The sequence below is a fragment of the Phyllobates terribilis genome, unplaced genomic scaffold (assembly GCF_046119375.1).
Source record: "Phyllobates terribilis strain yellow unplaced genomic scaffold, ASM4611937v1 Scaffold_3__8_contigs__length_932513732, whole genome shotgun sequence".
NCBI classification, from domain to species: domain Eukaryota; kingdom Metazoa; phylum Chordata; class Amphibia; order Anura; family Dendrobatidae; genus Phyllobates; species Phyllobates terribilis.
In genome coordinates, this window is record NW_027362763.1 from 137,554,345 (window position 1) to 137,578,325 (window position 23,981).

Genomic DNA, 23,981 nt, shown 5'->3' on the forward strand with positions numbered 1-23,981 from the left:
GTAAGAATATACCTACTGGCCGGACCTATGGCGCTCTTCAACTCAATGGCTGTGTCCTGCACTGCTATCCTGACAAACAATGTCAGATGACTGCTGCAACCGATCAGCTGAAGGGCTGCAGCCTTCTCTATTTCGTACAAACAGAAGAGCAGCATTTCCTCCACTTGAACAGAATAGTGAAGGTGACTTTATATATATCAGGAGACCAGAAGAAGACACTAGGCTCAAAGCAAAGGAACAGCACCTGTCCGCGAGGTAAGTATCGATTTTCTATTGTGTGCAGTACCCCTAGGTCCAGTAATAGACAACCCCTCCAAGTACCACCCCAAGTCCTGCCCAGGAATGTGCTGAAACTAGATTGCCCACTTTTGGACAAGGCTTTCAACCGGGGACATTATTTGTTTGGATGGAAACTTGGAGCTGATGGCAACTAAGCACTTAGATGTTACAAATTAGAAAAGAATATTAAATATACGGTAGGTACCGTATGGCATCATCCGGTTGCATATGTCGTACCTATAGCTCCGAAGTAGCTTTTCGCATTGGAGAACTATTTGTCCAAAATTGTAGTCCTACACCCTAGATAGCAGCCCTCGAAATATAAGCAATATACACAAGCATGCTTGGAAGGGGAAAAGCAGCAGGTAGACTCATCTAGGGGCAGCTTATCTTTCGGAAGAGCACAATGGATGGGGTGACCGGTCCTAAGAAATTTGGCCAATAGTCTTTTAATGAGTATGGCAGCGTTAGGGGTCAGTGAAATGCTGTCTCAATGGATCTACTTATTAATGGAAAGGAGGACGTGTTACGGATTTTTAAAGAATTTCAGTTGGTCGAAAATATTTTGGAGGCTTGGTGCACAGCTTTGCAGAAGACATTCTGCAACATGTACCGCCAGCTCCCAGTCCTCACCGTCAGTCGTACAGCAGCCTTCAGGTGGAGGTTTGTTCGAATGTGCTGGGCTACTTGACCCAGATGTATCATCTTCTTCATCATCATCTTCATTGTCCACTCCACCTACGGAAAATGAAAGAAAATGTTTTCCAATGAGTAATTTTATCAGCTATCTTGAAAAACAATTAAAATTGTTCAGTACTGGACACTAAAAGTCTCTCCCCCCTTAGGCTTCATGCTGCAGCTCGGCTTATTATTTTTGGCAGTTTTGTCTAAGCACAAGCCCAGCGCCGGCTCACAAAAAAGCCAATTTGTGCAAACATTATATGTCTTATAAACTACAAGCGAATAGTCAGAAATTGATTATTAGCTAGATGCTAAATTTATACAGCTTAAAGGGGTTGACATTTTTTTTATGTTTTACTTAAATGCATGAAATTGGGGCTAAACAATAATTTTTGCAATTGGGTTTCCTTAAAAATGTTGAACCGTTTGCCTTCTAAAGCCCTTGTGTCGCCCTGTCCATTACTGACAGCAGAATGAGTGATCTCAGGATCCGCTATGACTCTACGACAGGGAGTTTCTAACTCTTTTATCCATCTTTTTCTGAGCTCATTTATAACCACAGATCACATTAAAGTTGAATGTGCAGGAAAATAAAGAGCCTGTTAGACCAAATGGCACAACATTTTTAATGAAACCCATTTGTAAAAATGATTTTTCAGCCCCAATTTCATGGTTTTAAGCATGACATAGTGGGTTCTCCAATTTTACTTTTCGCCTGCAGCTTTTAAACCAATCACATAAGACACAAGGAGCTGTATTTGACGTGATTGGCTAAAATGTTACACATGACAAATAGCACCTATGACTTTTTTTCTGCCTACGACTCAAATTTACTCTGTTAGGCCTTGTTCACATGTCAGTGATTTTCTCATGGGAGAAAAATGGTTCAAGTTTCAATAGTGTTTTTGATCAGAGTTTCAGGAGATTTTCATCAGAGGATGGTCAGAGTTTCATCAGTTTTTCACTGGTGAGAAAAAAATTAGTTTCTTCACCTTCTCCTATCAGTCTGTGAAAAATGGCATCCGAGTTCTGTCTGATTTTTTTTCACAGACCCATAGACTTTCATTAACGAGTTCGATCCACCTCTCGGACCAATCCGGAACATGTCTCCGCGATTTTGTATGAACCACTCAGTCCACAAAAAATCAAGGACAAGTGAACAGCCCCATAGACTATAATAGGTATGAGTGTTATCTGTAAAAAGCACAGAGAGCACTCGTACGTGGAAAACAGATGTGTGAATGAGCCTTTAGTAGTAGAAAATATTTCTGGGCTCCACACATCAGTATTTTTGATCAGTATTTCATCAGTATCTGTATACCAAAACCAGGAGTGTCTCCAAAATACATAACAGGTGTCAATCTTTCAATTATGTTTTTGCTCTGTAAGTTCCACTGTTGGCTTTGGCATACAAAAACTGATGCAAAATACTGACCAAATACTGATGTGTGAATGAGGCCTTACACAGGAACGTGCAGTTGAATGCTCCTGTGTTCTCTATGAAAGCAGCTGCCAGACTCCAGGGATCAGGATCATACATATGCTTTAGATTATCGGTTGATCTTACTAATATTGGTGGGTTTCGTCAACTTAAAGCCCCTCCCACGCATCAGACTCTTGTTAACCGAATTTGCCGATATCTACAGGTTCAGCAGACAGTCTAATGTGTATGGGAGCCAACGACAGATGGTGGTCGGTGGAAAATAAGAATCCAGCATGTCAGATTTTGGACTGCTGACCCTATTGTTCTCTAGCGATAAGTCGCCAGTGGCTCTCTCAGCAAGCTATACTGTATATGGGGGAGTTTTGGGGAGATAGCTGCCATGTGTATGGAGGGGGGTTTAACCTAATGTGTATGGGGACTATAAGATGGATAGGACAACTGGAAGAAGCTCTACAAAAACATGGCAAAATACATATCAACGATCACCGATACAATAACCAAATCCCAGATCATTAGAGAGGAAAACCCGCTCCGATCTTACATTGCTCTGCCTGCTAAATCCTTAATCCTGTTTGTTTTTTTTCTTTCCGGAGGTGAATGCAGTGAAATGAATAGTAAAATCCCTTCTCCACTAATCCAGGAAATTTCAGGGAATTAGGAAGTAAACTAAATTTATCACCTTACTGAGAAAGGCAGAGAAACATGAGCACCAAGGAGCTTTACGTGTGGGGCAGATCGCGAACATGGCACCCTGATCTGAGTACATCCACGGGACGTGTTAGTATGATGACCATTTGGGTGTCGTTTGGCCCTTTACTGTATGATGTCACAGTGAATTTTCGGTTTTACATAGGTCTGCAACGAATCCTACAGCTTCATCTTACCAGTTCTAACTTTAAAGAGTTATTCCCAAAATCACAAGATAACTCTTATACCTGGAATAGGGGACACCTTACTGATTATGGGGAGCCAACTACTAGGATCCCCAGTGATATCAAGATCGGGGCTCTGGAACCTTGAGAACGGGTCCCTGCAGTCCCATTGTAACTAGAGCGGAGGTGCGCATGTTTAGCCCCCGCTTCATTCATTGTCTATGGGACTGACGGAGAAAATCTAGTGCTCCTTTCCGCCAGTCCCATAGACAATGAATGTAGCAGAGGTCACAAATGTGCAGTCAGGACGTGGCCGCAGGACCCCTTTCTCGGAATTCCAAAGTCGGATCTCGGGATCACTGGGGGTCTCAGCATTCGGACCCCAACTATCAGTAAATTATTGTTATACTCACTGTAAAAATGAACATCTAGTGGCGACTTCACTATGGATAACACGTCAAGAGTTGTTGTTGTTGTTTTTGTTTTTTTATATATATATTGTCATTATTTATTAATTTTTCTTTTTTTTTTTTAATTTTTAGAAATTTTAACCTGTTTTTCAGGAAACCATTTAAAATGATAAACTCAACTCTTATATCATGTGCAGTCGATTGATGGATAGAAATTACTAACAGATCATTATTAATAAGGACAGCAGTGCTGAAGAAAGCTGGGTGACAACCAATATGGCTGGCCCCCACATAAAAGACAGGGGTTGTCAAGAAGGATTATCGAACTGCAAATCATCTTTGTTGTGGTTATTTGCCCCCACATGACGTAGACGAGGGCAACACAGAGACGGCAAGACTCCAGACAAGTCCTGCAACCAAAAACTGCTGGGACTCGTCTGCAAACTTGACGACTATTAGTATTATTATTATTATTTTGCTGGTGATTTTTATATATATATTATAAGCAATATTTTTTGCTTTTTAGTAAATAAATATTCATCATAATATATTATATTAACGATAATTATAATACAGGGTGTTCTGGTGGAAACACTAAGATTTTGCTACGTTTCATAGCGGTAATGACATGGTTAAGTTCCTATCATGTCCAATAGCAGCACAAGTGACTTTATAGATTAGATGGGAAATAGACATACAATTCTTGCCATTGATGACCTACGGATTATTATAGGTAGTTGGCAAAACTAATAATAAAAAAACAACCAATAAGAAAACCTGGCATCAATAGTAACAATAATTATTATAGAAATGATGACGGCTTATTGATATGATAGTAATTATTATTGATGATTTGTCTCTTATGATGTAATAATATTACAAGTGATGCAGCTACGAATGACTATAATAGAGATATTTTTATTATCTAGATGCAAAAAATATATATATACTGCCAAGAAAGGGATAGATAGATAATAGATAGATAGATAATAGATAGATAGATAGATAGATAGACAGATAGACAGATAGATAGATAGATAGATAGATAGATAGATAGACAGATAGACAGATAGATAGATAGATAGATAGATAGACAGATAGACAGATAGATAGATAGATAGATAATAGATAGATAGATAATAGATAGATAGATAGACAGATAGATAGATATGGGATATATAGATAGATAGATAGATAGATAGACAGATAGACAGATAGATAGATAATAGATAGATAGTAGATGGATATGGATAGATAGATAATAGATATAAAATAGATAGAAGATAGATAGATATGCGATAGATAGATAGATAGATAGATAGATAGATAATAGATAGATAGATAGATAGATAATAGATAGATAATAGATAGAAGATAGATAGATAATAGATAGATAGATAATAGATGATCTATATAACCCAATAGGTACATACATAGATAAATACATGGATTTTGGAGTCTGTTTTATATTTTGAAAAATGTCAGCTTATTTTTCATAAATTGTATCTCGCAGATGATGTAAATTATTGACAGGTTGATAATGTCATATATTACCTACGATATTTAACAATCCTTTACATTCTCATTACTTTATAAATCTCCTGCAGATGATACCGTTACATTCTTGGGGGTTTTATTCTATTCTTAGTATAAATTGTAGGATGTTAGAAATCCCAATGTGACCGCTCGGTGCACCCCCATGTCCGCCCCAATACCTCATTACCAGCAGACCCCTCTCCTTGTCTCCATCCCCCACCCCAGTTGTTGCTCCTCTAAGATAGTCAGCTCCTGAGCTCAGATCCCTCTTCTTCTCCTGGGTCTTCGATGTCTCCATATTCACTCTAGTATTGGCCCTTTACATAGCACCGACATATTCTGTATCGGTGTACACAGAATATAATTTATCGCATCTGTCCCAGGTCCATTTCATAGGAAGCCCATGGAGTTCTTGGTGGGATACTCCATACCAACTCCATGTAGATATACCCATAGTCCAGCATAACACGACGTTGAATTTTGGGTTTTATGTTGGACACCTGAACAGTAGAGAAGTCCTCCTTAGAAAGGAGAATAAGGAGCAGCCTCTTACCTTCTAGAGATGATAACTGCTGTTCAGCTTCTAAGTAGAGCTGGGAAAATATCGGTCTAGGGACCAAGTTGTTGGACCTCAGCGAAGCCTCGATGGAATTGTGCAGAACTTCCTCGAAACGCGTCGTCTTCAGTTGTCCGGCATACGAATTCCCCATCTTCCATAGGAGGAGAAGAACACAGAAGTTAAGGACAAAATATATTTTTTTTTTTGCAAAGTACAAGTGTTCTCTGGTCTGCGATCCTGCGGGTCACGTGTATGGGTGTTGGTATAGAAGGACCATGGTGGTGATAGAAGAGAAGCCCAGAGTCCTGTGTGTCCTGGTGCAGAGTGATGAGCAGAGTGTTGGAGGGAGCACTGTGTAGCTGCAATCAGGCAGCCGATTCCTCCTCTGTGACTGTGTGATCTGAGCCTGGGCTTGATATATTACAGGAAACAACCTGCCAGCAGCTCTTTCCAAGTCCCCGGCAGTGACCACTGACTGACACCTTATATAAAGGATCTGTGATCCCACACAAGACTCCCTATGGTTTACAAGCAGTACAAGAACATCACAGTAAGAACTGTTTGTCAGACAATACATCTCCTACCTCCAAAAAAAAGAGATAGAGGCTCATTGTGAGCAGAGAGACATCTCAACTCTCCAATTAACCCCTTCATCGTGGAGACACGCCGACCCCACACGTCATCCGTGATGATCTCGGGACGTCATACACAACTAGTTCTTAGAACAGATCGTTAAGCTGTTGACAGAAGACTCCGTATCTTTTATTTTATTGAAAAAAACATATTCAAGTGGCGAGATAATTTAACTTTACAAATACCTAAAAAAAAAAAATTTAATAGATATCAGTGGACAATTTACTATTTTTTTTTTTTACTGGAGTTGGGGCTAAAAATAATTTTTGCAATTGGGTTTTATTAAATTTTTTGCACTGTTTGCCCTCTATAGCCTATGTGTTGCACTGTCTATTGTTGGCTGCAGAATGAGTTAACTGAGAAACCGTCAGTCAGCTCGCAGTTAAGGTCTGATGTGGAGTTAGTAGCTCTTTTATCTGTTTTTTTTTTTCTAAGCTCCTCTCAGTTGATTTATGACCACAGACCACATCGAAGTTGGATGTGAAGGAAATCAAAGAAATCAAAGAGCCTTTAAAATGGTGCAAACCTTTTTAATGAAACCCAATTTGAAAAATTTGGAGTTTTTTTTTAGCCTAAAATACATGCATTTAAGTAAGAAAAGAAAATAGGTACTTAACATGTGATATATAGTGATCACTACTACAAACCTCCATATGACACTACTACCGGAAGAGCAATGATCACGGTGGCAGAGTGTGCAACTGCGACCGGGTCCATGCAGGAGGGGGGCTCACCAACGCTAGCGCCTATTTCAGCTGGGCAGCCGAAGATGCAGATTTAGCTGAAATGTATTGCGGCGAAGAGACCCGCTGGCTCCCTGCACCATATTACACGCTGCCGGCCAATCAGAGGCTGGCAGTAGGTATCAGCATGTAAGTCACAGGTGAGGAATTGCAGTGACATCATTCACCATGGCAGGCAAGCTGAAGTCAGCTGCCGGCTTCTGCATGGGCTATACTGTAGAAGAGGATGCTGCGTGTCATGGGAGCGGAGGAAGGTGAGAAGAATCATTTCTTTCAAAATTGTGTTGGAGAAGATCAGCAAAAAAGAGGACATTATAGCAGGAAGGGGCCCAGGATGGGGGACATTATTACTGGAACTGGCCATGATGGGGGATGTTGTTACAGGACCGGGGACATTATTAAATGGAACGCATATGTCTTTATAGGATCTAGAAAGCTAAAATGGTCCATACATCTGACCAACATGCAGCTGGGGAGCTCAAGTCTAGATTTTGCACTGGGGCCTATCAAACTCTAGTTATGCCCCTAACTACTATAGACCCCCATATGGACTGTCACTCTACTTAGGAGCAGGCAGGGCTTGTGTCCGGAGTGCTAAGGTGGAAGGGAAATGTGGGCATCAGAAAGACACTCTTTTTAGCCCAGGAAGTTTAGATACAGGGTAAAGAAAAGGAAATCCTCTTTTTTGAACAGCTTATTATACAAACTTATGGGAGTTGATGTGCCATTCAGGAGCTTGAGAAAGCTTGGTGACTACCAAAGTGTGACTAAGTTTGTTTTCTTAGAAACCAAAGTAAAAACTCATATTTATGGGTGATTTTTTTTCAGTGTCTATTTTTTGGGGTTTTTTTTTTACTATACGTTGGCCCTAATTCATCAGTTTTCACCAGAATTCTGACAATTTTTGTAGTTTTTTACGTTTTTTTGAAAAGTGGTCAGAGCTCAATTGGAGGGCACGTGCGCGGCTGACAAATTCATTATAATTGGCGCTACAAAAGTAGTGTAAATCACGAGATCAATATACTCCATTGCTGACCCGAGTCCATTTCTTACGATGGAGCACAGCAGCTGGAAGATGTGACAAACTAAGAGGTGTTCTCCTCTTAACGAATTTGTCGCATTTTATTCGAGTGCACCCTTCATCAAGACTGGGATATAAAACACCAGGAATCGGCGCCATTATTTTTACAAATTCAATGAATACACATTTTGCATTATTTTTTAAGAAATGTAGATACATTGTTTTCATGATTATTTTCGAAACTTTTTTTAAACAATTTATTTTATAATGTGAATGTTTTACAAGGATAGACGGAAAAAAAAATCTAAAATAATAGATAAATTAATAAATGAACGAATGAATAAATCAAGTATTCCAATTCATTCTTTATAGCCCCATAATTCTAAAAATGTAGGGATGAATAATGTTAGTACATCACTGACAGCAAATCTGACTGTAAGGACGCATTCAGATATCCATGCAAATCGATCAGGGATAGGACCGCAAAGTCCACTTTCTGGTGATGCTAGACACCACCATGCTCCAAAACAAAAATGGAATGGGTCCTCCTCTGTGGAGCCCCCTAGTGCCGCACAGATCGCCTTTGTAAAAGGGGGGCCGGCAATTCTAGACACAACATCGGGAATTGGGTCACAAAGCATCATAACACTAGTCGCCAGTGATGGAGGTTCCACAATGCTTAAAAATGGGCAGGATGGCGGCTCAGTGGTTAACACTATTAAGTTACCTTAAGATGGTCATACACATCCAATAGCTAGCAGACAAAAAACTACTTCTTCAGGCCCCCACCTACTGTACTCATGTATGTTCGGTTTGGCCAAGCGTGCATATATTTTCGATGACGAGAGGGGAGTAAGCCGCTGCCAGACACCCCTGGCACCCCTGACATCAGCAGTCCGGGGATAGTCGGATTGCCCTCTTACATATCAGATGGTCGACCAGTTCCACCAAAACAGGGCCTTTATAGGGGAAATTTGACCAGAGAATTTACATGAATTTTGAGTGAAGATACACGGTTCCTCTCTTCTCGGCTCTCCACAATCGCGTTGCATGGGTGCTGATAGAATGAGAGAGGAAGCCCCCTCTCTCTCACAACCCTGTAAATGATAGGGAACGACTTCTTATGAACGTTGTTTGAGATGATTTTTAGCTTCTCTGAAAGGGCTTGAAAGTGTGAGATATGGAGGATCGATTGGGATCCACACTGGTTGGAGGAACTGATATAGGAATACAGATGTGACGATAACATTAGAGCGTTATTACGTCTGCATCCCCTCCATATTTCTCGGAGTAAAATGAACTTCAGACGTCGACGCTGCCTGCTTTGCTTCCAGCACTAGAGCGCTCCTCTCGTCAGAGAATGTACTGTACTTGTTCAAGGGAACACCGAGTTTTGTTTTACTTCTGTCTGCTGCTGCGATGAAGAAGAGTAACATCTATTATGTGTCTGTCCCATTCTTGGCTTTTCTCACATTTTCTATTAGACATGTATGAAATATTGACCGAACATCTTGTTGCTCTGCACAGCAGAAAAATTAAGGTCAAGGTCTTTTTCTTTTCGGAAGACGTGAAGATAAATTAGGGAGAATAATTCTAGAAATTCCTTTTCGCAATTCAAACAGCTGGTTGGAAGCTCAGATTTATCAGCTCCTCATTCTCCCAGTCTGATGCTTTGTTTTTCGTCAGATAAGGGGCGTCGGAGCGGTCCCTTTATAGAGGTCACTGAATTATAAGCAGCGAGCGCTGGCAACATAAGAAGCTGATCGGCACACGCTAATATCAATATATTTATGTATTTTCCTCGCTTATAAAGCGCCATTAATTCCACAGCGCTTTACAGACATGATCACTGTCCCCATTATGGCTCACAATCTACATTTCCTATCAGTATGTCTCTGGAGTGTGGGAGCAAACCGGAGAACCCGGAGGAAACCCACGCAAACACAGGGAGAACATACAAACTCCTCGCAGATGGGATTTGTACCCATGACCCTAGCGTTGCAACTAAGTCCACTGTGCTAACCACTGAGCCACTGTGCTAACCACTGAGCCACTGTGCTGCCCAATTCACTATCATTTATATTTTTCATTCACAATGATTGTGAGAATGTTCGTACGATCGTTTGCTCTCCTTCACTTTTATTCTTGTCGGCAGCTCATCTTTTTGCAAGCACATATGCTGCCGAACGATCATTTTTCTATCCACCTAAATGATGTGATCAACTACAAAAGTGTTTTCTGGTTGGATGTTAGATCGGTGGGCCGGTTTACACTGGGCAATGACTCACAAACGGTTATTTGGGCAATCAACGAACATGTAGATCCTTTACGAGAGGTATCACATTCTGCTCAATGAGCCACTATGTCAGGGGGGAAAATGGTTCTCACACGTTCCCCTAATGTAGCCATTAACATTTCCCATCCTGTGTGATACACTCTGCTGAGCCCTGTATCTAATCCCTTCATGTGTGATACACTCCACTGAGCTCTGTATCTAATCCCTTCATGTGTGATACTCTACTGAGCCCTGTATCTAATCCCTTCATGTGTGATACACTCCACTGAGCCCCGTATCTAATTCCCTCATGTGTGATACTCTATTGAGCCCTGTATCTAATCCCTTCATGTGTGATACACTACGCTGAGCCCCGTATCTAATTCCCTCATGTGTGATACTCTACTGAGCCCTGTATCTAATCCCTTCATGTGTGATACACTACGCTGAGCCCCGTATCTAATTCCCTCATGTGTGATACTCTACTGAGCCCTGTATCTAATCCCTTCATGTGTGATACACTACGCTGAGCCCCGTATCTAATTCCCTCATGTGTGATACTCTACTGAGCCCTGTTTCTAATCCCTTCATGTGTGATACTCTACTGAGCCCTGTATCTAATCCCTTCATGTGTGATACACTCCGCCGAGCCCTGTATCTAATCCCTTCATGTGTGATACACTCCACTGAGCACTGTATCTAATCCATTCATGTGTGATACACTCCGCTGAGCCCTGTATCTAATCCCTTCATGTGTGATACACTCTGCTGAAGCCCTGTACCTAATCCCTCATGTTTGATACAGTGCTCAGTGGAGTGTATCTAATTCCTTCATGTGTGATACACTCCACTGAGCCACGTATCTAATCCCTTCATGTGTGATACACTCCACTGAGCCCTGTATCTAATCCCTTCATGTGTGATACACTCCGCTGAGCCACGTATCTAATCCCTGCATGTGTGATACACTCCACTGAGCCTTGTATCTTATCCCTTCATGTGTGATACACTCCGCTGAGCCCTGTATCTAATCCCTTCATGTGTGATACACTCCGCTGATCCCTGTATCTAACCCCTTCATGTGTGATACACTCCGCTGAGCCCTGTATCTAACCCCTTCATGTGTGATACACTCCACTGAGCCTTGTATCTTATCCCTTCATGTGTGATACACTCCGCTGAGCCCTGTATCTAATCCCTTCATGTGTGATACACTCCGCTGATCCCTGTATCTAACCCCTTCATGTGTGATACACTCCGCTGAGCCCTGTATCTAACCCCTTCATGTGTGATACACTCCACTGAGCCCTGTTTATAATCCCTTCATGTGTGCTACACTCCGCTGAGCCCTGTATCTAATCCCTTCATGTGTGATACACTCCGCTGAACCTTGTATCTAATCCCTTCATGTGTGATACACTCCGCTGAACCTTGTATCTAATCCCTTCATGTGTGATACACTCCGCTGAGCCCTGTATCTAATCCCTTCATGTGTGATACACTCCGCTGAGTCCTGTATCTAATCTCTTCATGTGTGATACACTCCACTGAGCCCTGTTTCTAATCCCTTCATGTGTGATACACTACGCTGAGCCACGTATCTAATCCCTTCATGTGTGATACACTCTGCTGAGCACTGTATCTAATCCCTTCATGTGTGATACACTCCGCTGAGCCCTGTATCTAATCCCTTCATGTGTGATACACTCTGCTGACCCCTGTAACTAATCCCTTCATGTGTGATACACGCCGCTGACCCCTGTAACTAATCCCTTCATGTGTGATACACTCCGCTGAGCACTGTATCTAATCCCTTCATGTGTGATACACTCTGCTGAGCACTGTATCTAATCCCTGATGACCCTGGTAACACTATTTTGTGTAGGTGATCAAACTCGGACGCCTGAATGAGGCCTTAGGGATGTGTCTCGTTTGAGGAAATCGGTCCAGAGTTTCATCTGTGTTTTTGATTAGAGTCTTCAGAGTCAGTTTTAAGCCGGTCCGTATATTTCCGGTACCGGAGATATCCATGTCCTGTGTGTCCATGTGTGCCACCTGTGTGCCGCATCAGGATGACACAGACCGGCGCCTGGGAATCAGTGTACAGTTAGCGCTGTTCCCAAATGCCGGGTGTTGAACACTGCCCTCACCATAGTTCCTGCCAGCACTACCATCAGCACCAGCAGGGGCAATGATGAGGGTAGTAGTGTCGGCTCCCACTGTGTCCCTGTGTAAAAATAGATTAAAATAATAAAATCCATATACTCACCAGTCCTAGGTGTCCCCCTCTGACCACTGGTGCCGATGAGCCGGGCAGAATGAGCCGTTCCAGTGAGCTGAGCTCAGAAGCGGTGTCCTGTCACTCACTGAGCTCAGCTCAGGAGCCACTCACTGCAGCGGCACATTCTCCCCGGCTCCTCGGCATAAGAGGTCAGAGGATTACAGTGGGGGATACTTAGGACAGGTGAGTGAGTATATGGATTTTATTATTTTAATCTTATTTTTATACAGGGACACAGCGGGAGCAGACACTACTACCCTCATCATTGTCCCTGCTGGTGCTGATTGCAGCGCCGGCAGGGAACCATGATGAGGGCAGCGTTCAGCACCCGTCATCACAATGATGACACACAGATGTCATCCGTGTGTGTACAGCATGAGACAATTTTGTGGATTATGAATCCGCAAAAAAACCGGACATGTCAGCGTGTGGAGCACACATGCCCAATGTCCGTGGAAACACACTGACATGTGCGCAGACCCATAAATTTGAATGTGTCTGCGTGTGTATGTGTCTCCAGTACGTGTGGAAACTGTCACCACACGTACTGAAAACACGGACGTGTGAAAGAGCCTTACTATCAGTGTGTGGTTGGAGTTTCATCAGTTTCTGGTGGATGAAAAAAATAAAACTGATGGAGGTTTCTCAAGCTTCTCTTATCAAACAGTCCATGAAAAAAAGATCTTTTTTTTGATGGACCCATTGCATTGGCTAGTTTGATCCGACACTTGGATCAATATCTGACAAGTCTCCTTCCTTTCTTTGAAGAAAAAAAACCCTAGATTATCATAGGTGCAACGGCTATCAGTAAAAAACACTGATGTCACTCGTACGAGAAAAACTGATGTCTGAACGAGCCTTAAGCTGAAGGACAAACTGACGACCATAAATTTAGAACAGGGACTGCGGAATATTGCCTTAACCTATGGACATGAATATTTTGGGGTGATCAGAAATCACGTTACATATACTGACTGCACCCCAATATACATGGAGATGCTCCTCCTCGGTGATGTATATGACAATGTTCTGTGAGTGGGCACTCACCTGAGGATATAGCTGACCATATGAAAGCTGCCCAGGATGTCTCCTGAAAAGACCAATTCAGATCACCCGCCCCCACTATTTAGATTTACTGGTGCACATTGCTGACAAGGAAGTCATTCATTGTTACTGGTCTGCAGACAATCAATCATTAGATGTGTTTTACCACGTTGGATACATTCAGTCCAGATGTGAGCTGGAAGCTTCTACCTATCATTCATACATGGCTATGGTGGTGCAGGAGTCGACATACTAATACAGCAATAAATGTTCTGGAACCTTAAGTGGGTTCTCCGGTGCAAACAGGTTTTCACTTTCCCACAGGACAGGTGATAAGTTATTGATCCGAGGGGGTCTGATCGCTGTGACCTGCACCAATTGACACAATATGTTATAATGTACACGCTCTACCGCCACTTCATTCATTCCCTGCGGGCTGAAGAGGGCTACGTTCAGCTTTTTCTGGCAGTCCCATGGAGAATGAATGGAGCGGCGGTCGAGCACGTGAGCTGCTGCTCCATTCTAATACGGATAAAAGTGTCGATCGGTGCGGGTCCCAACCAAACAATAAGTTATCACCTAACCTATGGATAGATGATAAGATCTCTACTCTCTGTTAGAGAATAGAAACATTTAGTGTCCGCCTCCACTAGGCGTACACGCCCGAAAATTATGCACACGTTCGCTATGTCAGCCCCATTATAATCTATGGCCCCATTGGCACATATACCTGAATCCAGTTTTGCAGGGGGATTGGAATGTAAACCCCGACGGGACCAATGAACCGGTTCAAAACGCAGTGTTAAAGCACCCGAAAAAGATGTCGCTCCATACACTGTAAATTGCTGAGGTTTCTGGCTGCATTAACAAGATAAACTACTACATCATGGATAAAACGTGCCTATTTAAATCAATGGGGCGACAGGTCAGACTGCCAGGTGGTTGGCACATTACACGGCACTGGAAACCATGCTGCAAAACACTGAACCTTGGAGCGTCTTCATGTCAGGGGAAACGGATTCACCTTGAAGTCATAGACACAGAAATTGTGAGGAGGGAACCTGACAGCCGATAAATGGATGAACAACAAGCATTGGCGGTATGATTCCAGCCAGGTATGTTTGACTCTGAACCGCTGAAGCATTTCAGAGAAAAACATACATTAAAAGGTGCCGGGGACTGAGCGGCACAAAAACTAGTCAGACAGGCGGGTCCCGGCTGCTTTTCCCCGCCCATTGCCAGTGACTGACAGGTCTCTCCCTATAGATGCATGCAGGGAGAGACCTGTCACTTAAGGGCAGTGAACAAGGAGAAGCCACCGAGGACCCATCTCTGATTAATCTCCTAACCGGTCCGGTCCCCACCAGCTTTTAAAGTCTGTTTTTCTCTGAAACGTTGCAGCCTTTCCAAATCAAACATACATGGCTGAAGACATGCAGCCAGGGAATGATACTGTACATGCTGCACATTTCACCACATGAGCGAAATGCTCGTTCATCAGGTGAAATGATCTTTGGTACAGAAAATAGATCATCGTTGTGCACCGTCCCGTGTAAACAGGACACGTACTGCTGAGAACTATGGCAGCTTCTAACACAGATCAAACGAGCGCAGATCAGTAAAAGTTTACCGATCGGCAGTTGTATCGTGCAATTGGTTGGTCCATGTAAAGGGATTTTTAGGCATAACCTTTGCATACCATTTTAGTTATAGCATCAATGATGAAATTGAGTTTTTTTTTACCAATGCGCCACTCCCATAAGTGCTCCGTAACAAGTGGTCCTTAAAGAAATATATCATCAGAAAATGATCTAATGTTTAAGTCAGATTTTTATGCTGAATATATATTTTTTAATCTTTTCCATGTATGTTTCTATTTTTCATATAATGTAAAGCAAAAATAAGAATTTTGCTATTTTCACACTGCTTTTAAACTCCCATTTTTTCTTCACATAGCAACAAAAGACTATTTCTGAGCTTCTAGTGTGGGAAAATGTGGTTGTGAAGGGAGGAAGAGGATGTGAGCTGTAACATAGCCTATCGTGATTGGTGGATCCTGTGATCTTTACTGTATGTAGCAGTGCTACCTTTCATTGTAATCCTGTCTGTGATGATAATGAAAATACTGAAAAGTCTTCTGTACACAACAGGAAGTGTGAGTCTTGTATAAGACTTAGTGACCAATGTGAAAATTGCAATATACTTTGTAAGGGCTAATGGAGAAAATTAAAAAAAAAATATCTAAAAATTATTTAAAACAAATTTAACATAAAAACCTGATTAAAACAATGATCTTTAAAGAAGTTGGCCACAACTTTTTATTATGTCCCCCAATGTATCCCCCCCGGGGCCCATAAGTGTCTTTGTAATTACCCTCTGTTACAGTTTCTGCCTGTGAGCGGCGCTATCCTTGGCCGCTCACAGGCATCACGTGACCCCCCGCTGATGTCACGTCAAGTGAGGTGTGACATCAGTGACGCGGTCCCCGCGGTGGCTTGTGGGTTGTGGGCGGGGTTTCCCCGCGCGTCACACCCAGCTTCCACTGCGCGCTTTCCCAATGAATGAGGAGAGGGAGAGCGTGTGGTGGATGCCGGGTGTGACGAGCGGAGTAACCCTGCCTACAATCCAGCAGCCACCGGTGGAACACGGAAGAGGGACCCCCGGCTGCATCCGGAATCATGACGTGACGTCAGAGGGTGTCAGAGCCGGCTCAGCTGGGGTTCACGTGATGCCTGTGAGCGACCAGTGATAGCGCCTCTCACAGGCAGTAACTGCAACAGAAGACACTTATGGGTTGCGGGGGAATACATTGGGGAGGGGATAATAAGTAGTGGACAACGCCTTTATGGCTAAAGTGCTCTCCAGTCTCTGCAGTAAGCGCTCCACAATCCTTCCTGTCTTCTCTTGTGTGATAGCTGTGGTAGGTTCCTAGTTGGACAGTATGGAGCCATATTGTGGAGTAGAGACCAGATAGCACTTACATTTTTAGGAAACTCCTTTACAGCACTTGCAGAAGCAGCATGCCTGAATAAAAAAATGTTATTCATTTATTTATGCCGCGACCAAGGGCTAGTTTGGACGAGTGTACCATACACTGTGTTCCAAATTATTATGTAAATAATATTTTCTCAAATTACCTATATGAATTGCAGTCATTGTAATTTTCCAGTCAAATAACTATTAGAGTACAATTGAAAGGTTTTTGTACAAACTGCCTATGATAACAGTATATTTAAAAAAATAAAAAACTCAAACTGCACTCAAAATGCATGTTCCAAATTATTATGCACAGCAGAGTTTTCAACCTTTTCATTTTAATAAAGAACAAAAAAATGGTCATTTTTGAAATTCTAAGCATTAGCAGGTTATTAGAAACTGAAATCAAACAGTTTTCAACTCAAAACTTTATTCTAGGTGATGTTACATTTGCACATAGGACCCCTTGTTCGAAAGGAGCTTCTGAACTCTCTCATCCATTGAATTTGTCAGGTTTTGGATGGTTTCTGCTTCAATTGTTTTGCATGAGGACAGAATACCCTCCCAGAGCTGTTGCTTAGATGTGAACTGCCTCCCGCCATCATAGACACTCCTTTTGATGATGCTTCAGAGGTTCTCAATGGGGTTGAGGTCAGGGGAGCATAAGTGCCACACCATAAGTTTGTCCCCTTTTATGCCCACAGCAGCCAGAGATGCAGATGTGTTATGTGCAGCATGAGACGGGGCATTATCATGCATGAAATGATCTCGATGGTCCAGATGGATGGAGTGGAGGATGGCTGGTTGATGGACACCCCATGCAAACACGGCTACGGCGCTAACAAGGAGGAGGTGGAGTAATGTTTTGGGCTGGAATCATGGGGAGAGAGATTGTCGGCCCCTTTAGGATCCCTGAAGGGGTAAAGATGAACTCCATAATGTATGTGGAGTTTCTCAAACAGCACTTCCTTCCATGGTTCAAGAAGAAGAACCGTGAATTCCGCGGCAAGATCATTTCATGCATGATAATGCCCCGTCTCATGCTGCACATAACACATCTGCATCTCTGGCTGCTATGGGCATAAAAGGGGACAAACTTATGGTGTGGCCCCCATGCTCCCCTGACCTCAACCCCATTGAGAACCTCTGGAGCATCATCAAAAGGAGTGTCTATGATGGCGGGAGGCAGTTCACATCTAAGCAACAGCTCTGGGAGGGTATTCTGTCCTCATGCAAAACAATTGAAGCAGAAACCATCCAAAACCTGACAAATTCAATGGACGAGAGAGTTCAGAAGCTCCTTTCGAACAAGGGGTCCTATGTGCAAATGTAACATCACCTAGAATAAAGTTTTGAGTTGAAAACTGCTTGATTTCAGTTTGTAATAACCTGCTAATGCTTAGAATTTCAAAAATGACCATTTTTTTGTTCTTTATTAAAATGAAAAGGTTGAAAACTCTGCTGTGCATAATAATTTGGAACATGCATTTTGAGTGCAGTTTGAGTTTTTGAATTTTTTAAAAATATACTGTTATCATAGGCAGTTTGTACAAAAACCTTTCAATTGTACTCTAATAGTTATTTGACTGGAAAATTACAATGACTGCAATTCATATAGGTAATTTGGGAAAATCTGAGAAAATATTATTTGCATAATAATTTGGAACACAGTGTACATACGCGTAGTGTCCGTGTTAGCAAACGGACAACACATGGACCAATGCCATTCAATAGGGCTGCTCACATTAGAGGTTTTTTTACATGTAAAAAATCACATGTACAAGTCTCTTCTGTTTTCAGAACAAGTCTAAGGGTGTGCCCCCCCCCCCATACACTCAAAAAAAATGGATCCCATACGGGCCATTCGAACTGCATTCATTTTTTACAGAGACATTACAATTTTTAATATAGGAAACAGTATTTGGTCTGGTATATTTTTTAAATTGTTGATGTGTAAAAACAGATGTCATTCAGATGTAAAAAGATAACATTATGGATGAAAGTGGTCTCTTTTATTTTGGTGGGGGGTGAAAACTGGACAATTTTTCAGACCCTTGTCTGAATTCAGTCTAAAACAATATCCAAGTCTCCTATTTATTTATTATGCTTAACTTATATATTCCACAGCACTTTACAGACATGATCACTGTCCCCATTGGGGCTCACAATCTACATTCCCTATCAGTATGTCTTTGGAGTGTGGGAGGAAACCGGAGAACCCGGAGGAAACCCACACAATCATGGGGAGAACATACAAACTCCTTGCAGATGTTGTCCTTGGTGGGATTTGATCCCGGGACCCCAGAGCTGCCCTGTCTATTGCTGTCACCACTTCTGCAGAACCAAAACTTCTGGCAGATTTCCTTTAGGTCGGGCTTAGACAAGGGTATGAAAAATCGTCCATTTTTCATCCAGAAAAAAAAATGACAATTTTCGTCCGTATGCCGTCCAATTGTCATCCGTATGTCTGCTTGTTACATCCGTATAACATCCATTTTAAACATCAAAAATGAAAAAAAATATACCTGAAAAAATCAGCTTCCTGATAATAATAATTGCAATGTATCTGTATGAAACAGAAGCAATCCGGGAGATCCATATAGGATCCAGGTTTTTTTGCGCACCAGTAGACACGCATAGGCGAGTCTCATCTAAAAACAGAAGAGACTTGTGCGAACTGCGATTTTTTTTTTTTCAGACACTCGAAAAAACTCATCTGAACAGTGCTCTTGAATAATAATGGTCTGTGTGCTATCCGATTTTAGCACGGGCAGCACACGTGCATATAATATGCTGGTCTGAATAAGCCCTTAGGATAACAAAAGTGGACATCCAATTTAAAGGGTCTTTGCACATTTACTACTCTCCTACATCATATAATTCTAGTATTAAAATGACCATTTAATGATTCCAGCTGAGGAGCAGGAAGAGCATTGTAAAACCCCTGTGCTTCTGCTGGGGAAACACTTTGGGCACATAGGGGTACGGTCAATCGGTGCAGCGGCAATGCGGTGGCAGTGTGGTTGAAGCTCCAATCTCCTGCGGCAAGTCAATGGCTGCATGATCGCGAAACAAAATTGAGAGGTAATTGTCCAGCGTAGCGAGCGTAGCTATGGATGTTTGATTCCGGACGCACCGTCTACTCGTACCCTAAAGGTATCAAATGTCTTATATTTTAACCCCTTCCGGGCCATGCATTTCTGCATTTTCATTTTTTCATCGCTTTCTTTCTGCCATTAACAGCATTCGTAGATATACTCCGCAGCAGCCATATGGACCATAAGAAACAATAGACAGGAGATGTTCATTGATTTCTTTAAAGGAGTGCTGTGGGCATGCTCTGTGACCTGTGCAGAGGTCATTGTGCAGAGCAGGGAAGGAGGCGATTTGTGACCATCACCTGTTGTGAATGATGGATCCTGCATTATCTATTTTATATATGTTCAAATATATTATATATATATATATATATATATATATATATATATATATAATGTTAGTTCTCATTGTTACCCTGCCTGTGATGATAATGATGTGACTGATGAAAAGCCATCTCTATCAAATAGGAAGTGTCAGTCTATTGTTAGGCTCAGAGTGAGAACTGACAGATTTCAGGATATGGAAACCAGGGCTGTGGAGTCGGCGTCGCGGAGTCAGAGTTGGTGTCCATTTTGGTGGAGTCGGTGTAAACTGGACTGACTCCGATTCCTAAAATATATAATATATTGTTACAGTAGTACAATGCAGGATGTGCAGTAAATATTTTCATAAGAATTTGGGAAAGTTATGAAATGTCCTATAAAGGTCTGCTCTGTTCCTGATCTGAGGATCTCGGCTTTTAGTTGAGATGAATCTGTGCTGCACTTTATGTACACGCTCAGTAGTGACTAGTGCTGTGGAGTCGGAGTTGGAGTCGGACTCGAAGTTGTACTTGTAGTTGGAGTTGTAGTTAGAGTTGGAGTCGGAGTTGGAGTCGGAGTCAGGAAAATTGAGGAGTTGGAGTCGGTGGTTTGGTTTACCGACTCCACAGCCCTGATGGAAACACATACAAATCTAAAAATAAATGTAATGTAAAAACTTGATATAAAGAGTAGCTAAACTATGAGCATGTGTTTTTACAAATTTGGCAGGCACTTTAATTGCCTGCAGATCAGTGCACAGCTCAGCAGACAGGAGCACACAGCTCCTGTCTGAGCGTGCACTCGGAGAAAGGTTCAGATTCAATGTAAAGCGTCGGCTTCGGGTCTATTGAGCGATCAGTGGGTGGTCTCAGGACCTAGACCCCCACCAATCTACAGGCCATTAAATTGCCGGAGAAAATTTAAAAGAAAATATTCAAAGTTTAGTTACTCTTTAAACAGTAGGTCTTATGATGATGAATACAATGGGCAATCCCTTTAAAGAGTTTGTACCATACAATTAATGAAAATGTACTGGTCACAAATGCGACCCCCAGCGATCAGTAACTTATCACTTATCCTATGGATGGTTTTCCTACCAAACTATTGATATGTGATGATTCAATAACTTGGTACAATCCCAGTAAAGAAGGATCGTCAATGAAGAATTCTTTGAACACTTGATTCTTTGTACATTATGGTCATTTCATGACGAATGTGGCGGCGAAACTGCGGCACATCATAGATTACGCAGAAAGCTCTTTCTTCCCTTCATGTTATTAACATCTCTTCCAAGAGCCGATTATGGATCTGTCTGTTCTGCTTTGCTATTCTAGGTGCAGGGCACGCGATCACGTAATGCAGCTTGTTGAGCTCGAAAGAGCTGCTAAATATTCAGTCAGGTCGACATGACACGAACGTGCTCTCATCCCCGCAGAACAGAAGACATTTTCAAAGCTATCTATTCAGTCTGAACAACAACAACAACAAAGCGGACCACAATACCGGCAGAATGTTTTCTGTAAATGTGCAGACGTGAGCCCATGTCAGTCTCATACCCAGATGTCAGGTCTGTGGAGTACTGAGGCATTTGGCTGGGTCAACCTGCACCGGGTCAGTCACCTGAAGCAAAGTCATTGTGATTGACAATTAGACCTGAGAGACATTTCCTTAATGACTTTTGTATGAATACACGATTCCAGCACCTGCCAAGTGGTGCTATTCGGCTGTTGTTCCTACCACAATATACGACCTGGCGACACAATATAAAATAAGAGTGACGCGCCCCTGGGCCTGTGTCGCGCTGCGTTGCGCACGCGGGAGCTTACCCGGAGCCGGATCTGTTGAGGGTTGTAGTCTCGTGGCGGTGATCCGGTCCGTGCCCAGGGAGTCAGACTAAGTGGCGCTGTTTTAGCGGTAGAGGTTGGACGACTACGCCACCCGTTGAGTGCAGCCAGGGAGCTGCTGCTGCAGGGCAGACCGCTGAGGCCGGTGGTAGGATTGTGCAGCGTCATAGTATAACCCCCAACGGGAGGGGTATGGCCTCAGGGCAGCCAACGTGGATGATGGGGGTAGCAGGAACCACTCGGAGACGGTACTGTGTAGTTCAGGGTCTTTACTGGTGACAAAGATAGACCCTCCCGGAGTACTGGCTAGCGATTGGGGCCTGGTCAGTCCTTGAGCAGATGGGATCTCCCCTGGCCAGGCGGAGTTGTAGGCCTCCCAAACTAACGATACTCTTCTGGCTACCTTGCTAGAGGCGGGTATAAGTAGCCCACGTCCCTGAGTGTACCGTGTGGTGCTCACCCGTATGGCCGGTGACTCGGGGCCTTCTAGTAGCTTCCGCTCCACGACGGCGGTGCTGGTCCCACGCGTGTGACCGTGCCTTCGGGTTTCTGGGCCAGAGGACCTGCAATCCCCTGCCGGTCGGTTTCTGCTGCTGGATAGGAGTTAGTCCCCACAGCCTCGGACTCCGGGTCCGGTGATAACTTCTCAGTCAGGGCGAGCTCTGCAGCTGCCAGCCCCTGACTCCTTGTAACACTGCTCCCACAGAGCTCCTGTTGTTTCTTCCTATATTTGCTTCTTTTCTCTGCTTCTTCTCTACTCACTAACCCTGCCTCAGCCCTAGGTTTATATAGGGGAAGTTCTTCCCCTCCCAGGACTGGGCAGGAGGTGTGGCATGCATAGGATCCCTGACCAAGAGACCTCCCACCTGCTCTCAGACATAACATGGCTGTTACTGTGGAAACCAGACCCCTGGGGTGCCACATTCCCCCCTAGTGAAATTTAGTACTCCGGGACTAAACATATTTTAGAAAAACATAACAAGATATAACAATAACAATACAATAAAGAAACACATAAAGGTGGTCACGGCATGTCCGTAACCGGGTGCAGTCTTTGAAGAAAGCAAGGTGTCCATTTCACCAAAACAGGGAGACGTAACCAGGTAGGGGTCTGTCCTGCCCCGAGTCCTTAACAGTCTTTAGTCCGTCCTGGGTTACGCTCCAACTATGTACACAGGATTCCCGGTAAATCCACCAAAGACTCCTATAAACAACTAGAAACACATAATTATACACAAGCAACAAGAAAAACAGGTAACCACAAATAAAACAATTTATACACTTCAAATCCTCCAACGTGCGGGTAACTGGCCTCTAGTGGCCCTAGTGGACCTACGGAGCTGACTGTCTAGCCCTGAACTACAGGGTGTAGGAGCTGTCAAGGGTAAACTGGGCAGCGGTCTACGGGCCCTTTGGCTCACTAGGGATATGGCAGGCTCACTGCAAGCAGAAGGTTGATCCTCCTGGTCTGCTGGTGTGGGGTCTTCTGCCTCCTGGACCGGCTGTTCTTCCAGCTCTACCTGTTGCTCCGTAGGTGCTTGGGATGCTGGTTGGAGGAAGGTGAGTACGGGTACCACAACTGCACCATTGACTTGAGTCCAAGACCGAGGGAAGTCTCCGAGCACAGTACTAACCATATCTTCCCTTTCCTCTACGGGTCGATGGTCTTCTTGTTCCTCTTCAGGGTTCCGTAGCTGTTCAGGACACTTCTTCAGGTGATCCCGGGATACAATGGCTGTGGTTTCCCCTCCGTCTTTACTGATGGTACAGACCTTCGGGTTGTCGTGGCTTGAGGGCAGTACGGTGTACGGGTCCTTCTCCCACTGGTCGTCCAACTTGTGGAGCCGTCTTTTTCTCTTCAAGACCTGCTCTCCGGGTACCAGGGGAACAGCGGGAGCATACTGGTTGTAAGTTTTCTCTTGTCTTTCCCTAGCCTGACAGAGACTTCGCTCCACGCTCTCCTGTACTCTCCGGTACTGCTG

The 23,981-nt window shown here is 43.2% G+C and overlaps 1 protein-coding gene across 1 annotated transcript in view; it reads right to left on the reverse strand.

Moving 5' to 3' along the window:
- Positions 1 to 23,981, reverse strand: part of GREB1 (growth regulating estrogen receptor binding 1) — a 223,965-nt gene that overhangs the window by 156,722 nt on the left and 43,262 nt on the right. Inside the window, exons 2-3 of the mRNA XM_073674150.1 lie at positions 5,776 to 5,932; positions 913 to 1,017 (exon numbers count right to left, since the gene is read on the reverse strand). Coding sequence (XP_073530251.1) covers positions 913 to 1,017; positions 5,776 to 5,932 — 262 coding nt within the window. The remainder of the gene's footprint in view (positions 1 to 912; positions 1,018 to 5,775; positions 5,933 to 23,981) is intronic.